This window comes from Lasiodiplodia theobromae, assembly GCF_012971845.1.
Source record: "Lasiodiplodia theobromae strain AM2As chromosome Unknown scaffold_6, whole genome shotgun sequence".
Taxonomy (NCBI): Eukaryota; Fungi; Ascomycota; class Dothideomycetes; order Botryosphaeriales; family Botryosphaeriaceae; genus Lasiodiplodia; species Lasiodiplodia theobromae.
The window spans coordinates 1,197,802-1,218,924 of NW_023336552.1; the positions used below are offsets into that span (position 1 = coordinate 1,197,802).

Consider the following 21,123-nt stretch of genomic DNA (forward strand, 5'->3'; position numbering starts at 1 on the left):
CGCTGTGCTTTGTGATACCGAGATGTCTACCGTGCACTGTGCACTGGTCTATGAAGCGCTTCCCCTGTCACATGGTCATTTCAATCATTAGTGAGCGCGTCTACTCCTCGTAGCCCGCAGGCTCAGGCTTGGTGGGGAAAGCAGGCTGTCCGAGGTTGCTAGCACAAGCACCCTTCCAGCTCTCAGGGGTGTACTTGTCGACAATAGACTTGAACGCCTCCTGCAAAGCGCTTGTGAGTGATAAATCCAACAAATGTGATCAAGTTGGGTTCAATACGTACCAAAGTGCAGAACGACGCGTCCCCCTCAAGGTGTTTACCTGCCGCTTTGCAGCCGGGCACCTGCATAATTTTGTCGTTGTACCGCACGCGCACATAATAGCCCTTGAGCGATTCCTTCTGCTGCGTCGTCAACTCCTCCATTCTCTTGCGCGCAATTCCTTCAGGCCGCGGTGCGCCATTGTGCTGGACATCCTTCGTGCTGCCAAACAGCGAGGCGAACCAGCCCTGAGACTTTTCCGGCAGTCTTTGACTTCCAAGCGTGGAAGTGCTGCCGGGAGGGACAATGCCCTGGGCCTGCTTGCGGAACAGTTCGATGGCGATGTGGCTCGTGAATGGCGGCCACTGTTCATTTTCGAAAGCACCCAAGCTGGAGAGGATGGCCGCGAGAGTGGTGTCGTGGCAGCCGGACATGGCGAGCTTGATTTTCTTCTCACCTCCCCTGCCTTTGCCCAGGGCACCGTCTTCGCCGCCCACCTCAACAACACCGTCCCAACCGCTCTGCTCGACGTTCCCGGTCATGCGGCTCACAATGTCGCCCATCAGGCCACCGATTCCAAGCGTGCGGTATTCTTTCGACTCCCAGTAGCCAGCATACCATTCCTCGACCACGGCCTTATCGATGATTTGACGAACTTTGGGATCGTAGAACTCGCTCGGCAGGCGCACCCGCTCGTCGTGGGCCAGGGTTCCATTTACTGTGTCCATGATACCCGAAAGGCGAGGGTGCGAGTCGATAGCGACGCGTTTGGAGTTTTCGGGCATCCACTTTGATATCTTTTTGTTCAGATAGTCCATGTCTGCCGTGTCGTTCCAGCGGTCGGCAGCCCTCTGGGCGAAGGCGCGACTCAACTGGGCGAAGCGGCGACAATTCCCATCGTTGGGGTACAAAGTCTCGTCGGCCGGCGAACGAGTGATGATGGTGGGCGGAGGAAAGTCGGCAGTTCGAGCGGACAGAGGGTAGAAACCCCAGAATGCTTGCTGGACCGATTCCAAAGCTCTCGGGATTGGCGTTGCTCTCAAGTAGACCATGTCGGCATCGGATACCAACCGAGGCATGAAACCAAGCTGGTCAACGTAGAGGTGCCTGAGCCTCTGGCCCAGAGCGAGGGTCGTTTCTCGACCCTTGTCCGTCAGCTCACCAGGCTGGCTCCAAGCTATCAGCCAAATTATGCACGATATGGACCTGAGCAACCTACCAGATGGCATCGAACTCGCCTTTCGGGCCCGAAGCTATCACAGGACCGTCATCCACGCCGAATGTTTCCAGTCTTCTGCGCCATTTGAGCTCATCCCACTGTGATGCGTCCTTGGTGCTCATGATGACGCTCGTCAGGCGTCGTGCCGCGTTGCAGTATGGCCAGTCTGTGCTTTGTTAGGAATTTTAAGGTAGTTGAGTATTCATCTGGTCGCGTACGCGGTGGCAGTCCAGCCTGTGCAACATTACATTAGTATGCATGTACCGAGGGAAAATGAGGGGCCATGGTTGCCTACATTGCGGAAACGGGGAGAGACAGGACTACGTTCGCCTGTACATAGTTAGGCGCAGAAGTTCTTCTTTGGTTATTTCGAAAACTGACCATGGCGGAGAAGCTGTGGTCCCAATAGCGATCAGCAACAACTGGCGCAATTGGCGGTGGGAAGTGCATACCACTTGGACGAGCTGAAGCTGGAGATGTTTAGGATAAAGCTGCTCAATCTCCTGCTGAGAGTAGGGCGGGCGAGGGGTAAGAGTCGTCATTTTCGCGGGTAGTGGAGCGCGGCGGTGCTGGCGGAGAGTAGCAGCGTAGAAGCTCTTAAGCGCTGCGTCACACCGTGATGGCCCGCCTCGGCCTGGCGTCGCGCCGAGGCCGGGCCGCCGACCGCCGCTGGCCGGCCCAGGTTTGCGCGAGCCTGGAGCTCTCCTCCATACTTTCGCTTCAATTGATGCGCCCCGCCACTCGATCGGACCATGAGCGCCCCGTATGTTTGTCCAAGCTGCCGCCACAACGTAGCCCGACATCTACGTCGCCTCCCACACACTTCTAGAGCAACATTCATCTCCTTCAACTCCAACAATCCCCGCCAAACCCCGGCCAAGGAAAATACGCCGATCCCAGAAAACTCCAAAGACGCTCAGCAATCGAAAACCAAGACTCCTTCCTCCTCGAATTCGCCCCGCGCCGATGCGCTTTCAAACCTATTTGGCGTCATTGGGACGTCCAATCGCTACTCACGCCCCCATGCGATCGACCAAGGCCCCGACGAACTTCCACAAACCCTCCAGCCTCAACGCGCCCAGGCGCCCCAGCCGAAAGCCTCTCAGACAGTTCCAGTTGCCTCAGAGCTGCGCAAAATACTTGAGAACCCGGCAAAGACAACCAAAGATGCTTGGGAATACTTTGAGCGTCATTACACCAGTCCAGACTGTCCACCTCTGAAGTCTCCTTCTCTGCTGGACGTTCGTGAATTGGTCTCGGGAGAACAATTCAATAGATTACAATGGGATCTTCTGCGGGACTGGTACGCTGGGAAGTCGGACGCATCACTACCAACTCCAATCGAGCTCGCACAAAAGTATGTTTATCTGGGTATCATGAAACCAGAGTTCTGGCATCCGATTCTTTGGTCTCTGAACACACGCGCGCTGAAGAAGTTGCACCCCGGAGCGACGGAAACTTCCCGGAGGTCGGCCGCTGAGATGATGGCCCAGATCATCAGGATATGGGACCTACTTCTCAAGACTTGCAGTAACGCTGAAGGATCCACCGGAGTGCAGTCCCCCGCCCCCATGTGGTCATCCTTGCCTCCTTGGGCTACGGTGCGCCAAATAACAAGGCCGTTGCGTTTTTTTGGTACCCGGCTCAATCAATTCATTCCGGCCATGGAAGCAAAATTCATGAATCGCATTGCATACTCGGCACTGATCACCTTCGACATTCTCACACGAGACAACATCAAATTGATTTTGGACGAAGAAATCGTGTCAGATTCTGAACCCTTTATTGTTTTCGTCGCGCATCTCATCCCTGGATCAATACGTCTTCCGGTGAAGCAGTACGACGATTCGCCAAATGATATGCTTAGGCTCTTGGGGACCGCCCAAGTACCTTCCGAAGCGATAACTGCATTATCGAATCGAGTCCTGAACTCTGTAAGCAAGTGTATGAAGATCATTGGCTCTGCCGCACACTCGGCTAGCTCTTCCGGACCCTCGGCTGGCATTGAGGAGGAGACCCGGCCTCCAGGCCAATCACTCGAAGATTTTTATTATGGGCGCATCGCTCGTGCCTATTCCCAGGACAAACGGTTCGTAATATATGACCTCTGGGTGGAAGCTTGCGAGGCATTGTCTCGGCAGAATAACGAGACCAAGGCCCCACAGGTGCCACCAGCGTTGTACGACTTGACCCTTGAAGCCCTCATGGCAATGAAGTTGCCGGATCAAGCCATAAAGGTTTGGAATCAGATGGTTGAAAGCGGAACCAAGCCAACAATCAAGACCTGGACGGCGATGATCAATGGCTGTGGAAGGGCAAAAGATTTCGAAGGATTGGAGCAGATGTGGGCGAGAATGCTCAGTTCTGGTGTTCAGCCGGATGTTCATGCCTGGTCTGCGCGCATCTCAGGAATAATGCGTTCACGTAAATTCACGTATGGCCTTGAGGCTCTCGACGAGATGGGGAAGATATGGGTAGACGCATACAAGCGTCTGAAATCTCCCTCGAAACGGAAAAAGTCACAAGCGGAGCCAGACCCGGCCATGCTCCCCGCAAAACCCAGCACGGTCATCCTGAATGGAACCATCACCGCCATAGCGCAATCTCAAGGCCAGAACCAGCAATATCTAGCTCGTATTCTGGCGTGGGCTCGGAGCTTCGGCATTGCTCCTGATGTTTTCACTTATAATTCTTTGATTGCCATGTCTCTTAGCACTGGCAACGGCGAAGAAGCCATGAAGCTGCTCCAGCAAATGGACAAAGCCAATATACAGCCGGATGCCGCGACATTTGCTATTATTCTCAACTCAATCTTTCGCAGCGAGACCACAGCCAACATGTCACCGAAGGAGCAAAACGAGAAGGTCATGGGCGTCCTTCGGAACCTCGAGGCCCACGGACTCACAGCCACACCACATATCTATTCGACATTGGTCGACGGCTTGCTCAGGAGACACGGCAATGAAGCAGCCGCGAGGGCAGTCCTTGACTACATGGTCGCAAAGAAAGTTGACATCCCACCGCATATTTTCACTGTCCTCATGGCGCACTACTTCGCGCACTATGAGTTTGAGGCCATCGAGCAGCTGTGGAAGCAAATCAAAGTGTCTGGCGTCGTTGTCGACACTATCTTCTACGACCGAATGATTGAGCGCTACGCCGCTGTCGGCGACATCCCGAAAATGTTGGCCTTCCTCAAGCGCATGTCCAACGAAGGCCTTACTCCTGGCTGGCCTGCGCTTCAGCAGGTCGTTGTGAAGCTTGCCGAAGCTGGTGAATGGAAGAAGTTCGAAGAAATTGTGAATGATGTTGAGCAGGGAGTCGGTATCGCACAAAATGGTATGAAGGCTTCAGAGGACAACGTTATCTCTAATTTCTGGAAGGCTGTGGCGTGGAAACGGGCGGAGAAACCCAAGCCTGGGAACCCGGAGCTAAGTTTCATGCAGGCGCGGCATGGGATTTGATTGCTTCTGCACAATTCCTCGAGATCTCACAGTCTGGATGAGAGCCACGTTTCACGCAGCCAAGTACCAGCCAGTAGGAGAATAGAAATGACCTTAAGCGACGACTTCGAAGTGTTCATGTTTGTACCCGCCAGTCATATCGACGCTTTTGCGCCACTTATTCTGTCGGCTGACGTCACACGTCACACGTTCCAGGGTCTCGCAAGGGCTTTAAACTAACCTGTTTTTCAGCCCTTTCACCAACACCTGGGGCGTACGCCTGTGGCTGTGTATAACTGTATATATACCCTCCTCCTACTTCTTCCCTGATGTGATCTCGACCATCTGCAGGATATAAATCCTCCGAGCAAAAAACAAACACACAAGAACCTCCACCCACATCTCTCATCCTCAAAGGGTCCACAGACCTCAAACAAAGCGCCAAACACCACAACCACCACTACCAAAGAAACCCCCCCCCCCTCTACCGCAAATATGCCCATCGGCAACAACGAATCAGGCGTGTCCTCGGGCATCAAGTTCGTCACCAGCACCATCGGCAACACGGTCGGCGGGCTCACCAACACGGTCGGCGGCGTCGTGGGTGCCGCTGGCCGCGGCATCGGCGAGACGCTCGAGGGCGCCACCGGCAGCGCCGGCAGGCCCGTTGCCCGCGGCGTGGCCGACGCGGCGACCGGCATCGAGGACGGCAGCGCTCGCATCGCGAAGGGCGTCAAGGATGCCGGGCAGGGCAGGTGAAAAAAATAAAATGAGAAAGTGAGAATGTGGGGAAGAATCCGGGCTGTGTAAATGTCGGTATGCGAGAGGATTGAGGGGAAGGGGAAGATGTTTATTGTTTGCTTCTCTTGAGAGCGCTAGGGTTCGATACCAATATTTGTAAATGGATATCCGGAATTACTGTAGAAGAATTCTGTCATTGGGTATGCGCGGTTGTTCCTTGAACGTCGAGTATTATTCTGTGTAAGTTATTAAATGGAAAACAGCCGTCTTATCATCTCTATGATGCTCGTGGCGTAGGAAAGGCAGGATAAACGGTAGAACGACCCAAGGGTGCGAAAGAACAATAAGAAAGCGCTTGAAAATGGATATATCAAAGAAACAGAAACAACGGTCTCTAAAGAAGACCAAGAATACAAGGCACACTCCGCAATCATGCAAAAGTACAGAATCAAGCCCACACAAGCTTCTTCAACGAATACCCGATCTGCTCCATCAATCCAGTACTCTTCTTCGCGTCTGCAAGCGAGACGATATCCCTGTCCTCGATCTGCAAGGCGTCGTCCTCTCTGTCAACATCTTTGCCCTTCGCCGTTGCATCCCTGTCTCTGCCAATTTCTGATTCTTGATGGAACTTGGCTCGCTGCATTTTTGCGCGCTTGATCTCCTCGCAAATCATGCTTACGAGCTCACGCTCACTGGGTGGTTCGGCATCGGCTTCGTTACTGCCACCTGTGGTAGCGAAGCTCGATTTTGGCGGCAGTGCTTTGAATGCGAGAAAGCGCTTCTCAGCGCCAGGAGGAAGAGACGGGTCCGTTTTCATCGTGGTCGTCTTCTTTTTCAGCGGAAGCGGCAGGATCTGGTTGGTTTCTTTCGCAGCTGACGCGTCCTCATTACTGCGCTGGTCTTCGGCTTCAGATGATGCTTGTGCCTTGCCACTTTCACTCTGTTCCTTGGTCTGCTCTCTCAGCTCTTCATCTGCATCCTTCTTCACCGCTTCCAGCTTTGCCTCGGCTTCGGGCTTTGCCTCCGACTCAGGATTTGCCTCCGCCTCAGCTTGCGCCTCAGACTCGCTCTTTTCGGTCGCCAGACTTCTCGTGTTCACCCGCACCAGGTTCGGACCTACATGAACATACTCCACAACGAAGCCTACGTTCTTGGCCTCGTCCATGTGGCGTGGTGCTAGTGTACTTGTGATGTACGTGCCCTTGGCCAAGCCCTTCACATCCTCCAGCTCTATGCGCTCGAATTCGCGCACCTTCTCCGTGCCCCAGTCAAAGCGGCAGAAATACAGGGCCCTCTCGGTGAGTAGAAGAACGCATTCCTCGAACGGAAGAGCACGGAGGGAGCTGGATTTGGCAGGGCATGACAAGGTCCAGCCGTGGAGGAAGTCCTCTTGCGGGTCTTCGATGACCAGCTCGGCGCAGCGGGAGATGGCCAGTTGGCGAACCTTACGCAGGTCAATGGCGTAGTCCTGGGCTTTCATGTCATCCTCGAAATCGGCGAAGATGTCCTCGGTGGCGCGGCCAAGGAGGTAATCGATGACGGCCTGGGCGAAGTAGTCGTTGACGATGTTGTTGTAGTAGCGCGAAAGAGTGAGGCCAAAGTCGGTCAGCGCTCCGGCAATGTTGCGCTTCCTCGTCCGGGTGAAGTCACCCTTGAGCGCTGCGGTTCCGGCGTACTGCTTCGAGATAGCATCGCCATTGTCTGCCCATAGAGTGTTGAACCAAGAAGTCCGAGGGTCGTGCTGGAGGTCGATGCTGACATTCTGGTCCGCGAGTTGCCTCTCGAGAGCCTCACGCGCACAGGCGGATTGCACGACGTTGGTGCGATCCAGGCAGTCCATGCAATTGGTGCGGAGAATACCACTCTGCATTTGGACTATTTGTCCGCGATCCTCGACAGTCCATCCGTAGTTCTTCATGTTCTTTGCGAGTGAATTCATGAGCAAAGCAACGTTTTCGAACTTCATTCCCCGGCAGACACTGTGGAAGTCAAACCACTCGAAGCCAAGCAGCATGCCTCGACCATCGATTCCACCGTCCTCATTGAGGGCGTTGGCATATTCCTCGTACGCCGCGCCTATCTTCTGCTCCGTTCCGTGCTTGTCTACCAGCGAGGCAGCCTGGATACCACCGTACCTGGCAGCAAGCTGAGAAAAATGGAGTTTGAAAGCCGTCGCGTTTGTCTCCGGGGAGCCCCAGAGCTGGGGGATCGGCTTCAGACTATAGGGAGACTGCGAAAAGAAAAGAGGTATGGAGCCTCTGAATTGCACAAACGAATATATCTTGCCGTCCGTCGAATCCCACGATTGTGGCGCAAGTATCTGCTCCGTCTCTACACTGTTAGCCGCATGACCGTCCTCGTCGACGCCGCGACGGAGATATCGCAAGCCTGCGCGCATGACAGATCTGCGGGAGATCAGTGTTATCACGTAGTCCTTCTTAGTGGAACTGTGAACAGAGAGCGGTGTCACTTGAGGGTGAGACAGGCCCGACTTGGTGTTAGATCTTGACGGCGGCGGAGGAGAGGTAGATCGCTTCGCAGCGGCGCTCTCCTGAGCAGCAACGACTTCCTCTGGCTCCGACGCTGCACCCACTACGGTGGATCCGGACGACTCTGCAGCCACATCAACAGAGAACACCCTCTGTCCTACAAAGCCCTGGATCACAGGCAGCACAAAGCTGTACTGGCCGGCTTCTATGAACGGCTCAATTATGTTCTTGTTCCAGAAGAACTGTTATCTGTTAGCAAAGATTTCTTCGCCGCGATGTGAGGTAAAATCCTACCAAGGAATCGTAGAGCTTGAACAGTGGGAGCGAAGAATGTGCTTCCGTCTGATTCCCCCAACTTCTCGAGAGATCGAGGTCGTAAGAAAAGAAAAAGCTTCTGCTACTAAAGTAAAGCTTGGTGGTCCTGAGAATCTTGGGCAACAGCGTTCCGGTGTTATTGTTCGCGGGCTGGGGCAGGTTCTCGGACACATCCTGGGTAGGCTTCATGGCAGCATCAGACCCGGAAGCAGGCGGCGAAACGGGGGCCGCAGCAGTCGCAGCTGCGGCTGCTGGATCGTCCTGGGGTGCGGGTGCCGGAGACCTGGACTTGGGTTGTTTGGACACATCCTCGTCGCTGCTCATTCCCTGCATGCGCCGACCCTCCGCACTCCAGCCCTTCTTGGAGAACCATTTCTGGGCAAATCTCCCGTACACGCCCTTCCGCCCGATGACGTCCTCAGCAACGCTTGTCCTTCGGTTCTTCGCCGTCGCAGTAGTCGCATCCTTCTCAGCTTCCTGCGGCGACATATCCGGTAGCGACTCGTCAACCGTGAAGTGATCCGACTCGGTGTCTGTGTCTGTGTCCGTGTCCGATTCGGACTCAGAATCGTCGCCGCTGGCATCCGAGCCCCTGTAGCGCTTTACGCTCTCGCGCGCCTGTGTGATCGCATTGTTCGCCTCGGCTTGCGAGGCAAGAGGAATGAGGGCGACATCGGTGATAACGTAGATGGCTCTTCCGCGAACCTGGGCGACGAGCTCGCGACGGGAAATAGCGATCAGGAAGGTGGATTTGGCAGCTTGTAGCAGGCCTGGCGCAAACGATCAGCAGCGGGCCTTCGCGATGCGCGATAAGGCAGGATCTCACCAACAATTCCATGTGCTTCCAGGGCCTGCGGGGTAGTCTCCTCGTCCCGGCGGTCCCTAAGCAGTGGTTGGATGGTGCCCTTGTAGTCGATCTTGATGGCCTGCTGGGTGGCCGGGGGATGGTTGCGCGGCGGGGCAGGCTGCAAGATGAGGCCATCGACGGCGGCAAAGATAAGCAGCTTGCGAACGAGGCCCGGCATGTTGTGCTGCGCGCTGCGTTGTTGAATTCAGCGGCCGAGCATGGCGAGAGGGCAATATTGTTTACCAGTGCGGCATCGGAAGAGACCTTCCATGGGCATGACGTCGGTCATGCTGATGCTTCATAGGCGCTAGCGATCTGTGCCCAACTACGCGTCCGTACCAAATCTCCGGCCTGACCTCTTTTGTCTCTGGTCACAAACACCCGCGCGCCTCCGTCAAATGACCCCACAAATTGCAAGCCTGGACTCGAATGTCTTGACTGAAGCTCAGCATGCATCCGAATAGCATTTATACATGATCCAGCCCCTGTCACGCCATGCGTTGGAGAGCGCGTCGCACGAAAAGACTCCTGTGGGCGTGTGCTTGCGCCTGTGGTTCGCGTGAGCTCCCAGCGCCCCGGTACTTTAATTTGTGCAGGGCAGATTCCTCACACCGTATGCGCACAGGACCGCAGCGGACACGTCGCTGGGGACAACCACGGCATCAGCAAGAATACCAAGCGGCAGCTGGCTTGTCACCTGCCGATCAGACGAAATGTCTTTCTTTGATCAAGAGTGAAATACATGAAGTTTCGTAAGAATCGTCCGAGATTATTTTTTCAAAGGCAGCCAATCCCGATATGCCTCAGTTGTAAAACTCGCCTTTGCACTGCTCCTCCTCGTACTCGAAGTCCGGCTGGAACTCCCAGTACAGCGACTCCCTGTCCGAACCCATCTTGAATGTGTATTGCGCGGCGTCATCCGGCACGAGAACCTTGGGTACGCCGTTTGCGGCCGCCGCCTCGACCATGAGCTGGACCTCGCAGCTCCTCTCCATCAAGCAGTACAAGTAAGCCGCCTCATCGACCGTGTGGCCGACAGTCAACAGACCGTGGTTCCTGAGAATCATGCCCTTGCCGTTGGGGCCCAAAGCACCTGCCAGGCGCTTGCCCTCTTCCTCGGAGAAGACGATGCCGCCGCAATCCTTGTAAACGGCCTGGGCGTCGCCATAGAAGTAGCACACGTCCTGGTTGAGCATCTCGAGAGGCCGTGCGAACGCGCTCCATGCTTTACCGGCCTTGGAGTGCGTGTGGCAGGCTGCGTTGGCATCTGGCCGCGCCTTGTGCACCGCACTGTGGATCAGAAATCCTGCTGCGTTGGCCGGCCGCGACATGTTTCCGCCAATGGCCTTGCCGTCGTAGTCGACCAAGATCATGTCCGACGCCTTAAGCTGACCGAAGTGCTTGCCCAGAGGGTTGGTCCAGAAGGTGTGAGGGTTCTATTAGGGCGTTAGTCATCCATCTATACAGTGATACTTGATAAAAGGACTCAATTTACCTCGGGGTCTCGCACGGAAATGTGACCAGACATTCCCTCAGTAAAGCCCTTGCGAGCAAAGACGCGGAAGGCGCACGCCATGTGAGAAAGGATGAAGTGGCGTTGCTTATCGATTTCCGAGTAGAGGGGGATGCCGGGGAGGGAGACACCCTGCGAGATGGCCTGCAGAGGCGTCATGTCCTCCTTGCCGTGAGGCTTGAAAGGAACGACAGCATCCTCCTTCTTCTCCTCAATTGCCGATGGTGCCATGATGGGTGGCTACAATGAAAGATAATGACAGAAGTGAGATAAGCTGGACTATTCGCAGCAGGATATGAGAAATTGCTTGAGTGATGTTAGCGGGTGGAGACGCGAGCACGCCCTGGGCGGATGTTCGAGACTTAAAGGTGGTCCAGTCCGGAGGGGTGGCGGAGAGGATGCACGCCCTACGTGGGCATGTTCGGCAGCTTATCAACCTAGCCACATTATTGGCAGAGAGGGAAGCTGTTGGCGGGCCAATCGCAGATAGGCCGGCGGTGAGTCTTGGCTATCGGATTTCAGCGCCGCGGTGAGCAGAAGATCAGAAGAGACTTGTGCCTTGCAAATCGGCTTCCTCCCACAAGTGGGGCACCGCACGAAGTGGGGTCGTTCAGGTCCAATCGCTTTGGCCTTCCTAAAATGCGCCACCAGAGCATTTCACTCTAAAAGATTACTACTCAGGGTGTACCAAACCCAACGTGGCTGTTAATATTCAAATATCTTAGAAGATCAAAGGAAACAGCATGGTATACTTAGAGGAATTCCTTTCTCTTCCTCGTTGAAAGGATGTAATTTCTTGCAAAGTCATCAGGAGACGCTTAAGCAAGGCAATTTACTCCAAGGCTTGCCATTTTTAGGTTCTCACTCATTCCTTTGCCACTCCAGCCCTACAGCCCGGTCTTCCTTCAAGGCCGCGACATCCATTTAACGTCACTTCCTACTTTGCCTTCGACTCCGTTCGCTAAACATCATCTCTGGCTTTTCAGAAGGAAATATAGGAGGGCGATCACTTCACCGATATCCGCTCTTCTCAGTCTCACGTTCCATTGTATAGAGGCTTCGGCAGGAGCTCTTCAACCAACCAACAGTGCGCTACCGTTCTGAATTTCCAAAGTAGGATAGAACAATGCGGGGAGTTATACCCACAGCCTCAAGCGCCATAACGTCGTTAAACCATATATACCAGAAATGGTTTCTCAGATCCCGTTCAATCATTCTTTGCCGCCGACCCGTCGTTCGAAATCATCAAGCAGCCTTGCCCCATCCACAACCTCTACGCCTTTGCCCAGTCCGACCATCGTAGTGGTCTCCCACCACTTCTTCTCCTGAACTCTCCCGGTGCCTTCGCCCTCATCCTCGGTATCCACAAGGCCAAGACCGACACCGCCAGTGCCGACAACGACCATGACCTGGCCAACCCAGTTCCTGATCTGTTCGACATATTCCCCTTGGGTGCCTGAGAGATCTTCGGTCACGTAGACCAGGTCAGGTGCCAGATGGCGCAGCATGTGCACGTGTCCACTCGGTGTCGTAAACGGCATGACCATCGTGCGGTCTTTGACCAAGCGTAGCGCACGCGCATAGATACTGTTGTAAAGCGCAGATTCAGAAGTCGAAGCTGACATGGATGGGGTATTCCCAGACTTCGGCGTGTTCTGGCCGCTGCCATAGGGATGCGGGTCAAGAGACGACATGTCATCACCAGGGGTCTGGGCAGGCGTAGGGATGGCGGCGTACGAAGAACCGAGGGAGCCTGATTGATTACTGGAACTGGACCGGGGCTTGAGTGATGGCGCATAAATGAGGACGAAAAGATTGGTCGTCGCGAAGTTTGTTGGCGGCAGGTGCGAAAGTATGGACTACAGAAGTTAGATAGGCAATTCTAGACGAGGAATGTAAATAGCTTACCGCATGCTCTTGGTATGGGGCATGGTCATCATCGCCTATGACAGAGTCCGCAGAGACAACAACTACGACAGTCTTCTTCCTTGCGCCTGGCCGCGGGGGCTGGGCGGGAGGTTGAAGCGCGGCGTTGAAGGCAGCGGTATGCGTACCAACCGCCGCAGAACTCTGCGACGACTGGGCCTCGACGTTGCGGCGTGCAGCTTCTTCAGACCATCTGGAATGGTCACCATAGTCCTCGCGGTCTTCCTCGCGGATAGAGCCGAGCGCGGCGCCAAACGCAGTGCCGGCCGCAGCTACACCGGCCGCGAGTCTTCTGCTTGCATTGTCGAACACTTGCTGCGGGCTGGGCGTGCGACGAATGGCCCCCGACATGCGCGCCATAAAGCCCTCATCTTGTTCTCTGGTGACACCAACCGACTCCGAGTATGTATCCTCCGCATAGCCCGGCGGCGGCGGCGGACGGTATGTGCGCTCTTCCTCGCCATAGCTAAGGTCTGCGTCGTCATCGTCGTCGCCGTCCTTGCGTTCGCTCCAAACCCATGCTGCGACGCCTGCAGTGGCGATGGTGACAGTGATGACCAGAGGGACCCAGTATCCGAACGTGGATCGACGCGAGCTCTGTTGTCGGCGGTCGTAGCGGTCGTAGGAGAATGACATGATCGCTCCTCACATTATTTTGCACACGCGATCGTGGGTTGGAAGAGGCTTTTGCGACACAGCTTTCAGACTTCGCAAAAGCTTAGCAGGCCCGGAGGTGGCTGGGCGGGCAGTTAGGCGGAGAGCTTCGAGATGGCACCTGCTTGTTGTTTGTGGAGGCTGGTCAGCACCTCGGCCTGGGGAAACGCTAGTACCTAATTACGTGGCCGGGAAACAGGCCCAGATAGGCTCAAAAACGGCAAAGGTCGGTTGGGCAGTCGGTTGGTACACAACCGTGCACGGCCGATCTACCTACGCCGCGCCGGTCGCGAGCCGATGCGTCACAGCCGTATTTTTTGAGCTTCACGCCGAACACCGCGCCCGCAACCCAGCAACCTCCCCACATTGGCCGCCGCCGACATTGCTTGCCCAGCTGGAGCATTTCCTTTGGCGAAGGAACCCACCTCGACGCATCTACATCTGCTTCGGAGAAGACCGCATCAGCATACGAATTCCCAGCCGCGGGGCTGTGACTCTACACCATGCCCCACGCAAGTATGCCCGCGCCGGGCTTCCAGGCGCTGATTCTCTGCGGACCTGGCGTTTCTCTGGACACTTTCACCTCCAGCCCAAAGGACTTCCCCAAGGCACTGGTCCCTATCGCCAATCGCCCCATGGTCTGGTATCCGCTGGAGTGGTGCTACCGCATGGGAATCACGAGTATGTAATTATATGGGTGTGAGCTGGACTGAGGGTATCTGACAAGGAATGCTCCGCAGACATTACTCTGATTACTCCGCCGGAATCAGCCGAAGCTCTTGAAGCCGCCCTCTCGCAGAACCCGCATTTGACCTCGTTGCCTTCCCCGAAGCCTGATGTCCTTGCCCCGGAAGACCTGACGCAAACTACTGGAACCGGTGAACTCTTTAGGATAAAGGAGGTCCAGGATATCATTGAGGGAGACTTCATTGTCCTGCCTTGTGACCTGGTGTGCGAACTCGACGGCGCAAGCTTACTGGAGTCCTGGATGATCGAGCAGGGCGGTCTTGGCGGAGCTACAGGAGGCAGGGAGAACAACCGCTTCATTCCTATGAGTACTGGAGGCGAAAAGAGCGGGAGGAGGGGCGGTCTCGGCGTGTGGTATCAGACCAAGGGCGAGCACGCCGTGAAAGGCGAAGAGACGGATTTCATTGCAACAACTCCGCTGCCCAAGTCCATTGTGCCGCCACACTCTGGGTCACTACGTCCGAGCCTGGCCAATTTGGTCTACTCGATTCCCACAGATGTGCTGAACGACATCACCGAGGAGAACAGGAATTTCCCCATCAGACACACGCTCCTCAAGAAGCACGGGAGGGTTAGGATGCTGACGACAACGCGGGACTCTCACGTTTATTTCTTCCCGTACTGGGTGCTGGACATGATCAAGAAGAACGAGAAGTTTGATTCGCTTAGCGATGCTCTGGGATGGTGGGCAAAGGCTGGCTGGCAATCTGGGTTGGGCGAGAAGCTCGGCCTGAAAGAGATTCTGCGCCCTTCAGAAAGCGAGGACGGCGACGATGTAATGGCTGCCAGCGGCATTCTCCAAGAGGACATTGACATTGCAGGTCTTAGCAGCACATTCCAGAGCAAAGCCAGCTCTGGCGACGCGCAGCCTATTTTCGCCTCAAGAGTATCAGACCCCGATGGCCCGTCCCTTCAAGTCACCGCACACGATGTTGAGCCCAAGCTTGAAGTCCCTTCCATCCTTGCCTACGTCCAGCCGACCGAGCCATCTGCGCCATTCATCCGCCGCGTTGACACAGCAGCCCTTCTTCTGAACGTCTCGCTACGTCTGGCTAAGCTACCTTCGATCGAGGAAGTTGGCAAAAATGCGGCCTCGCCTTTCGCTCACCCGGCCAAGGTTGCGCACCCCGACAGTGTGCCTAAGAAATGCCGTGTTGAGGCCGAAAACAGCCTCATCGCCGAGAACGTCATCATCGAAGAGAAATGCAACATCAAGGAGTCGGTCATAGGCGCAAACTGCAAGATCGCCACCGGAGCGCGTCTGCAGAGGTGCTTGTTGATGGACGGTGCTGAGGTCGGTGAGAACTGCCAGCTCACCGGCTGCATTCTGGGTAGGAGATGTAAGATCGAGGGTGGCCCAGCGAAGTCAGACGAAAAGACCATTCTGAAGGACTGCGAGGTCCAAGAGGGTCACGTCGTTGAATGGGGCAGTAAGTTTCCTGGAATCTCCAATTCAGATCACGACATTTGCTAATAGTCTCGCAGAGGAATGGAAGGACGAGAAGTTCAAGCGCTTTGGTGGAGACTTGGATGAAGATGAAGGTGATGATGCGTTTGGAGATGATGACCCCATGAATGACTTTATCGAGTAACGCCACTGGGGATTCTCTGCGCTAGAAGGTGGTTAGAGGAAGTCACTTCAAGAAGTCAATCAGAAGTAAAATTAGGAAAAGTTAGTCGCAAAAACGCTTTGAAAAGGAAATGCTTAATCAGAATCATGACTTCATGCACCTCTATCTCGTCACCGTGACTTTATCACGGTCAGTGCTGGAATACCCCAATGCCCATAACCCAATAGTGTGATATAGTACATACAGCTCTCTCGAGCCATCTCCTGCAATCGATCCTCACTCACTCCATCTTGATGATCCAGCCATCACCCTCAACTTCTTGCTTAGGGTTCAGGCCACCCCATAGAATCACTGATTTATCATCGAAATTCGAGGCTGCGAAGAATGACCTGGGCCCGGGATGGACCTTACCCTCATGTGCGAACTCCTCTTTATGCAGCTTCAGCTCAACCTCGGCCCAACTATCCTCACCAGAGTCCATCCCAAGCTTGAGCCTCGCTGCATCCTTGGCACTCGCAAGAGAAGTGTTGGTGGAAGGAAGCTGGAAGGTCCAGGCATCGCTGAATAACTCCTGGGATTTGGGCGGGAAGCTAGTGGGCTGGCCATCACCGTGCTTCTGACCGAACAGGTAAAGCAGGTATTTGCGTCCCTGTCCAGTTGAGATAGTGATCACACCAGCGCCGTCTCTAGAGGTGTCAGGACCAGGAACGAGAGGGTTTGAAGGTACAGGGATGGTATCCCAACGAGCATCGGTGGTGGCGGCTTGGAGATCGTAGTAGTGGACTGGAGCCTGGAACTTCGAATCGATGCCGACGGTGAAGACCTTATCTTGAGAGAATGCAAGGCCCGCAGGCGTACCAACAGGCGATAATGCCTGGTCCTCGTAAGCCTGCCAGACACCAGTTGTGACGTCAACTGAGCTGAGGCTTGGGAGAGAACGTAAGTCATTTGTGCCAGCTGGCCTGCTGTAACCTCCATAGAGTAGGAGGTTGTTGCCATGAACAATAGATCCATGGTAGAACTGGCAGTCCTTGGGGCCTTGTGAGGTTCGGAGAGTCCACTTGAGAGTGTCGGTGTTGAAGGACCATAGCTTGGAGCCATCCTCCACCGAGTTTCCTGCCTCATCAAGTCCACCGTAGATGATGATGTTCTTCCCGAACACTGAAGCAGAATGGCCTGCACGAGGTGGGGGAACAGAAGAAGCATCATCCTCAGGCAGGGCTGGGATACACTTGTAATCGGTCTTCTCCTTGGAAGACAAGGTCAACTGGTGGAATTCGTTGCCAGCAAGGGTGCCATCGGGAGTAAAGCCGCCGAAGATGTACGCTTTTCCTTTTACCACACTGACAGTGTGAGAGTGGCGGCGGATCAGATCGCTTTACACGGTCTTTGTTAGAGTCGCCAGTATGTGAGAATGTGGCGACTTACGACACGGCTATGCGCGTGAAGGTAGCCTTCAGCGGCAACGTCTTCTTGGCAATAGCATACCCAGCGACAGCGCCGCCTTCAATAGTGGTTGACACGACCTGTTCAGCAACGACAGCTCCAGCAGCGATTTCGGCCATGGTGAGCAGAGTGTGTTGTTGAGGAGAGAGTGCGGGGAGGGCAATTGCATCATAGGTGGATGCGCCTTTGTTCCTTGCAGCAACCAGGAACGCCCGCCGGGTGGGACACGAGCGGAAGGTGCCAAGACCGGGGCGGGCGTCATTTCCGCCCTGGCCTTAACGCTCACGCGTCGCGGAGCCGCATGGCTTCCCCGACCCCCGACATCATCTCCACCACCCGCCCGCATCCCGGACCGCCCATCGCGCATCGCGGACCGCATATCTCGCTCGGCGCGCTTCGCCTACTTGCTGTCGCGACAGCATCTGCGACTGACCGCCGGCTCGCTCGCCGCTCCGCGAGCTCCTGAGATCTGCGCCGGTGTTAAGATCATCGCATCTCACGCCGTGATTCTTTGTCGCTTACTCTACGAGTGTACGACTACAACCCCGCCGACTTACCATGTCGACTGTCGGTCCGGTTCGGCCTATGCAGGCGCTGCGCCAGCGCCGCGAATCCCAACGCCCCTCCCAATTACGCAGCAGTACTAGAAATGCACAAGGTGATGCTGAAGAGGCAGCCGCGGCGGACAAAGTTGTGGAAAAGCCCCTCGGTATGATTAGGCAGCTGTCATCGCTCCGCATAGTGCTAATAAGATATCAGTAATAAATGAGCAGTACATATTGAAGAAATTCAAAGGCTCGCCGCCTTCGTTGATTGTCCATCTCCACCAGCACCACTTTCGCTTCGAGCTGCAAGATGGCAACTTCCCGTACAATTCTCCCATGCGCCCTCTGCTACAACATATTCGGGATGGAACAGTACCGCACTTCATGTTGGAGGAGATGCTGCGCGCTGGCGTGCAGTTCTACGACGGCTGCCTCATCGTCCAATTGGTCGATCATCGCTCCGCCGATGCCAAAACACAGGCGGGGACCACGAACAGCACTTCTAAAGAAGGGAAGAATGCTCAATTCTCTATCCATAACTGGAACGAGTATTTGACTCCGTCGCCATGGGTGCCCTATCCTTCGCCTCCGAAGTCCTCTTCTGACGAGTCTCCGCCCCCGAAATCCGAGCAGGCAAATCGCCCAAGCTCATCCGCAGGCGAAAATAAGCCAAAAAGCGAGGGTCAAACGGCCGATGACACGAAAGCAGCAAACAAAATCCCAAGAGTCTGCACCAAGGTGTTATTTCCAACGTCACTGTCCAATCAGACAGAACTGGAACTGTTGGCAAACACCCCAATGCCCGATCTAGCCGCAGCAAGAAGACAACAGTCCAGGGCAGCAGCCACTCCCCTCTCGGCGCATCCGCCTACGCCAATGACATCAATGCCTCCTACACCATCTACAGCTCGTGCCCCGGCACCTAAACGACAGAAGATGCTTTTGGATGAAACCAACGTGCACGATTTTGAAGCCGAGGTGATCAACGCGACTGCTCCTGCACTCTTCCTCGAACCTGTTCATAGCTTGCTGGAAAGCCAGGATATAATTGAGGCCACCACACACTCCATGCACAAGAATGCCCCGCCAGCACCTAAGACGAGGAAGCGGACGACGGCTGAGTTGGCGGCTGATGAGGCACAGTTTGCGGCCGATCAGAACTTCATGCTCTTTGGCGACAGTGCTGCGCCTGCTTCGGGTGCTGGGCAGATGAATGGCGAAGGCGAAGGCATGCGCAGTGGAGCTGCCGCCTTCGAGCCTCGCTTCTCTCGGTTCAAGACTTTGGAAAACATCAAGATTGCCCACGAAGAAAATGAACGCATCAAGAAGGAGGAGGAAGCTCGCCAGGCCCAGCTCAAGCGGGAGCAGCAGGCGAATGCAGAAGCAATACGTAGGAGAGAGGCCGAGGCAAATCAACAGGCTGAGCAGAACAGGCTCTTGGTGGCGCAACGGCAGCAGCAACAGCAAGCCATGCAAGCAGAACAAATGCGGCGTCAACAAGCCCAAGCTCAGGCTGGCAACTCTATCGGAACGCCTCTTCACACGCAGTTCAGCCAAGCACAACAGAATTCGCCAATGGTTCGCCAGCAAACTCCTATGCAGGCATCGCCGGTAATGAACGCGAATGCCGTCGCAAACCACGCTATGGGCGGTGTGCCGATGGCTCCGACTACTTCAAGCCAAGCAGGCAGCCCGCCACGCCCGCCTTCTGCCGTACCTCACTCTGCAGGTCCACAGAACATGGCCCGACAAATGAGCCGCCAACACAGCAGCCAACACCCAGGAAGCGCCCATGGAACTCCCCAAATGCCAATGAACACGCCTCAGATGAACACAGCCGTCCCGGTTACTCGCCACATGACACCACAGCCTGGTCGCGTCAACCAACACGGCAGCCCAGTCGGAGCCATGCAGGGCACGCCTATGATGCCTGGAGGTGGACAGATGGCACCGAACCTGACGCACGAGCAGATGCTGCGCATCCATCAAATGCGTCGCAACCAACTAGTACAGCAGCAGCAACAGCAGGGTATGGCCGGCTCACCTCAAAACATGACTCCAGAGCAGATGCAAATTCTGCGCCAGCAGCACCTACAAGCCCAAGCCCAAGCCCAAGCGCAGGCCCAAGCGCAAATGGCCCAACACAGCAACCAGGGTTCCAACAATGGTACACCTACGCCATACAATGCTCAGCTAGCTCAACAAATGCGACAGCAGATGGCCCAGTCCGCCTCTCCAACCCCTGGCCAGCAACAAGGCCAACAGCGTCCTCCTGGTCAGCAAGGCATGATGGGCGCAAACATGGGCATGAACGCGATGGCAAATATGACACCGGAACAGCAGCAGCAGTTCCACCGCCAGCGCTCGCAGATGATCGTCAAGCGCATCGCAGCTCACTACGGCGGCAACATACCCCCTCAGCTCCAGCAAATGATCCGCAGCGGACAAATTATGCAGGCCTGGCAACTGGTCGTCCAACAGCAGCAGGCTCAGAACCAAGCTAACCAGCACCAGCAACAAGGTGGCCAGAACGCCATGGGCATGGGAGGCGGCATGGGCCAGATGAACATGGGTGGCATGGGCATGGGCGTCTCCATGAGTGGCGGCCAGATGAGCATGGGTGCCGGCGTTGCCGGTCTGCCGGCGGGCATGAACGGAATGGGCGCCATGGGTGGCGGAGGCATGACCATGCAGCAGATGCAGCAGATGCAGATGCGCCTCCAGCAGCAGCAAGCCGCCGCAGCCCAGCAAGGCGGCGGCGCCGACGGCGGCCAGCCACAGAACCAGCAGGCGTACATGGCCCGCCTCATGCGCCAGCAGCAGATCCTCGCCCAACGCCAGGCCCAGCAGCAGCAACAGCAACAGCAGAACATGATGGGTGGCAACATGGGCATGGGCGGCAATATGGGCATGGGTATGGGCTGGCAAGGCGGCATGGGCCGTGGCCAAGGCGGTGGCATGGGCTAGAGCAGGTGTGCTCACCCGCACTGAAAAAAGCCCTTGGGAATATTTTTTCCATACTCGATTACTTTATCCCTCTGCTATTCTCATCACTTACGTTTGTGGAGGAGCTAAGTTTGATCACGACACCGAAGGAGAAAAAAGGAAGAGGGAAACTGAGCCCCATGGATTCACAATGGTCGAGGCAACTGAAATGATGCGCGATCCAGATCTGATTCTTTCCACTCTTCTTGCATAGCGATGGCGTTTTTTGTTTTTCACCACCTCGACACCTCCATTCACGTAGCCAGTAATGACTTTGGGGTATTCTGATCCCGGTCAGAAGCACCCATGTATTCAGTTTTAATAAAGAACATTCATATTTTCAAGACTGACGGATGGGGCGGAATCCATGCTACTCGCCTCTCTTCCGTTCACCCACGTAGGAGCTTGAATATACGTCCGA

The 21,123-nt window shown here is 55.4% G+C and overlaps 9 protein-coding genes across 9 annotated transcripts; 4 read left to right on the forward strand and 5 right to left on the reverse strand.

The window, feature by feature from the left end:
- Positions 1-100: 100 nt before the first annotated feature.
- On the reverse strand, positions 101-2,019 carry LTHEOB_2634 (Histidine acid phosphatase; the record flags this gene model as incomplete). The annotated part of the gene is made up of 7 exons (XM_035511468.1): positions 101-220; positions 282-1,428; positions 1,478-1,643; positions 1,696-1,711; positions 1,773-1,807; positions 1,859-1,871; positions 1,930-2,019. The coding sequence occupies 7 exons, from the start codon at positions 2,017-2,019 to the stop codon at positions 101-103; spliced, it is 1,587 nt and encodes a 528-aa protein (XP_035364343.1).
- A 210-nt stretch (positions 2,020-2,229) lies between these two features.
- On the forward strand, positions 2,230-4,941 carry LTHEOB_2635 (Pentatricopeptide repeat protein; the record flags this gene model as incomplete). The annotated part of the gene is made up of 2 exons (XM_035511469.1): positions 2,230-2,240; positions 2,307-4,941. The coding sequence occupies 2 exons, from the start codon at positions 2,230-2,232 to the stop codon at positions 4,939-4,941; spliced, it is 2,646 nt and encodes an 881-aa protein (XP_035364344.1).
- Positions 4,942-5,415: 474 nt separating this feature from the next.
- Positions 5,416-5,679, forward strand: LTHEOB_2636 (uncharacterized protein; the record flags this gene model as incomplete). The annotated part of the gene is made up of 1 exon (XM_035511470.1): positions 5,416-5,679. The coding sequence occupies one exon, from the start codon at positions 5,416-5,418 to the stop codon at positions 5,677-5,679; it is 264 nt and encodes an 87-aa protein (XP_035364345.1).
- Positions 5,680-6,109: 430 nt separating this feature from the next.
- Positions 6,110-9,493, reverse strand: LTHEOB_2637 (Synaptojanin; the record flags this gene model as incomplete). The annotated part of the gene is made up of 3 exons (XM_035511471.1): positions 6,110-8,395; positions 8,448-9,238; positions 9,295-9,493. The coding sequence occupies 3 exons, from the start codon at positions 9,491-9,493 to the stop codon at positions 6,110-6,112; spliced, it is 3,276 nt and encodes a 1,091-aa protein (XP_035364346.1).
- A 625-nt stretch (positions 9,494-10,118) lies between these two features.
- LTHEOB_2638 (Class ii aldolase adducin domain containing protein) lies at positions 10,119-11,059 on the reverse strand (the record flags this gene model as incomplete). Its single annotated transcript, XM_035511472.1, has 2 exons — positions 10,119-10,751; positions 10,811-11,059. 2 exons carry the CDS (start codon positions 11,057-11,059, stop codon positions 10,119-10,121), a joined length of 882 nt encoding a protein of 293 aa, XP_035364347.1.
- A 980-nt stretch (positions 11,060-12,039) lies between these two features.
- On the reverse strand, positions 12,040-13,390 carry LTHEOB_2639 (Peroxin pex22-like protein; the record flags this gene model as incomplete). The annotated part of the gene is made up of 2 exons (XM_035511473.1): positions 12,040-12,687; positions 12,737-13,390. 2 exons carry the CDS (start codon positions 13,388-13,390, stop codon positions 12,040-12,042), a joined length of 1,302 nt encoding a protein of 433 aa, XP_035364348.1.
- A 536-nt stretch (positions 13,391-13,926) lies between these two features.
- On the forward strand, positions 13,927-15,747 carry LTHEOB_2640 (Eukaryotic translation initiation factor subunit Eif2b; the record flags this gene model as incomplete). Its single annotated transcript, XM_035511475.1, has 3 exons — positions 13,927-14,089; positions 14,149-15,585; positions 15,641-15,747. 3 exons carry the CDS (start codon positions 13,927-13,929, stop codon positions 15,745-15,747), a joined length of 1,707 nt encoding a protein of 568 aa, XP_035364349.1.
- A 259-nt stretch (positions 15,748-16,006) lies between these two features.
- LTHEOB_2641 (Kelch domain-containing protein) lies at positions 16,007-17,291 on the reverse strand (the record flags this gene model as incomplete). Its single annotated transcript, XM_035511476.1, has 2 exons — positions 16,007-17,102; positions 17,155-17,291. The coding sequence occupies 2 exons, from the start codon at positions 17,289-17,291 to the stop codon at positions 16,007-16,009; spliced, it is 1,233 nt and encodes a 410-aa protein (XP_035364350.1).
- A 439-nt stretch (positions 17,292-17,730) lies between these two features.
- On the forward strand, positions 17,731-20,684 carry LTHEOB_2642 (Transcription factor spt20; the record flags this gene model as incomplete). Its single annotated transcript, XM_035511477.1, has 2 exons — positions 17,731-17,881; positions 17,932-20,684. 2 exons carry the CDS (start codon positions 17,731-17,733, stop codon positions 20,682-20,684), a joined length of 2,904 nt encoding a protein of 967 aa, XP_035364351.1.
- Between the last annotated feature and the right edge of the window lie 439 nt (positions 20,685-21,123).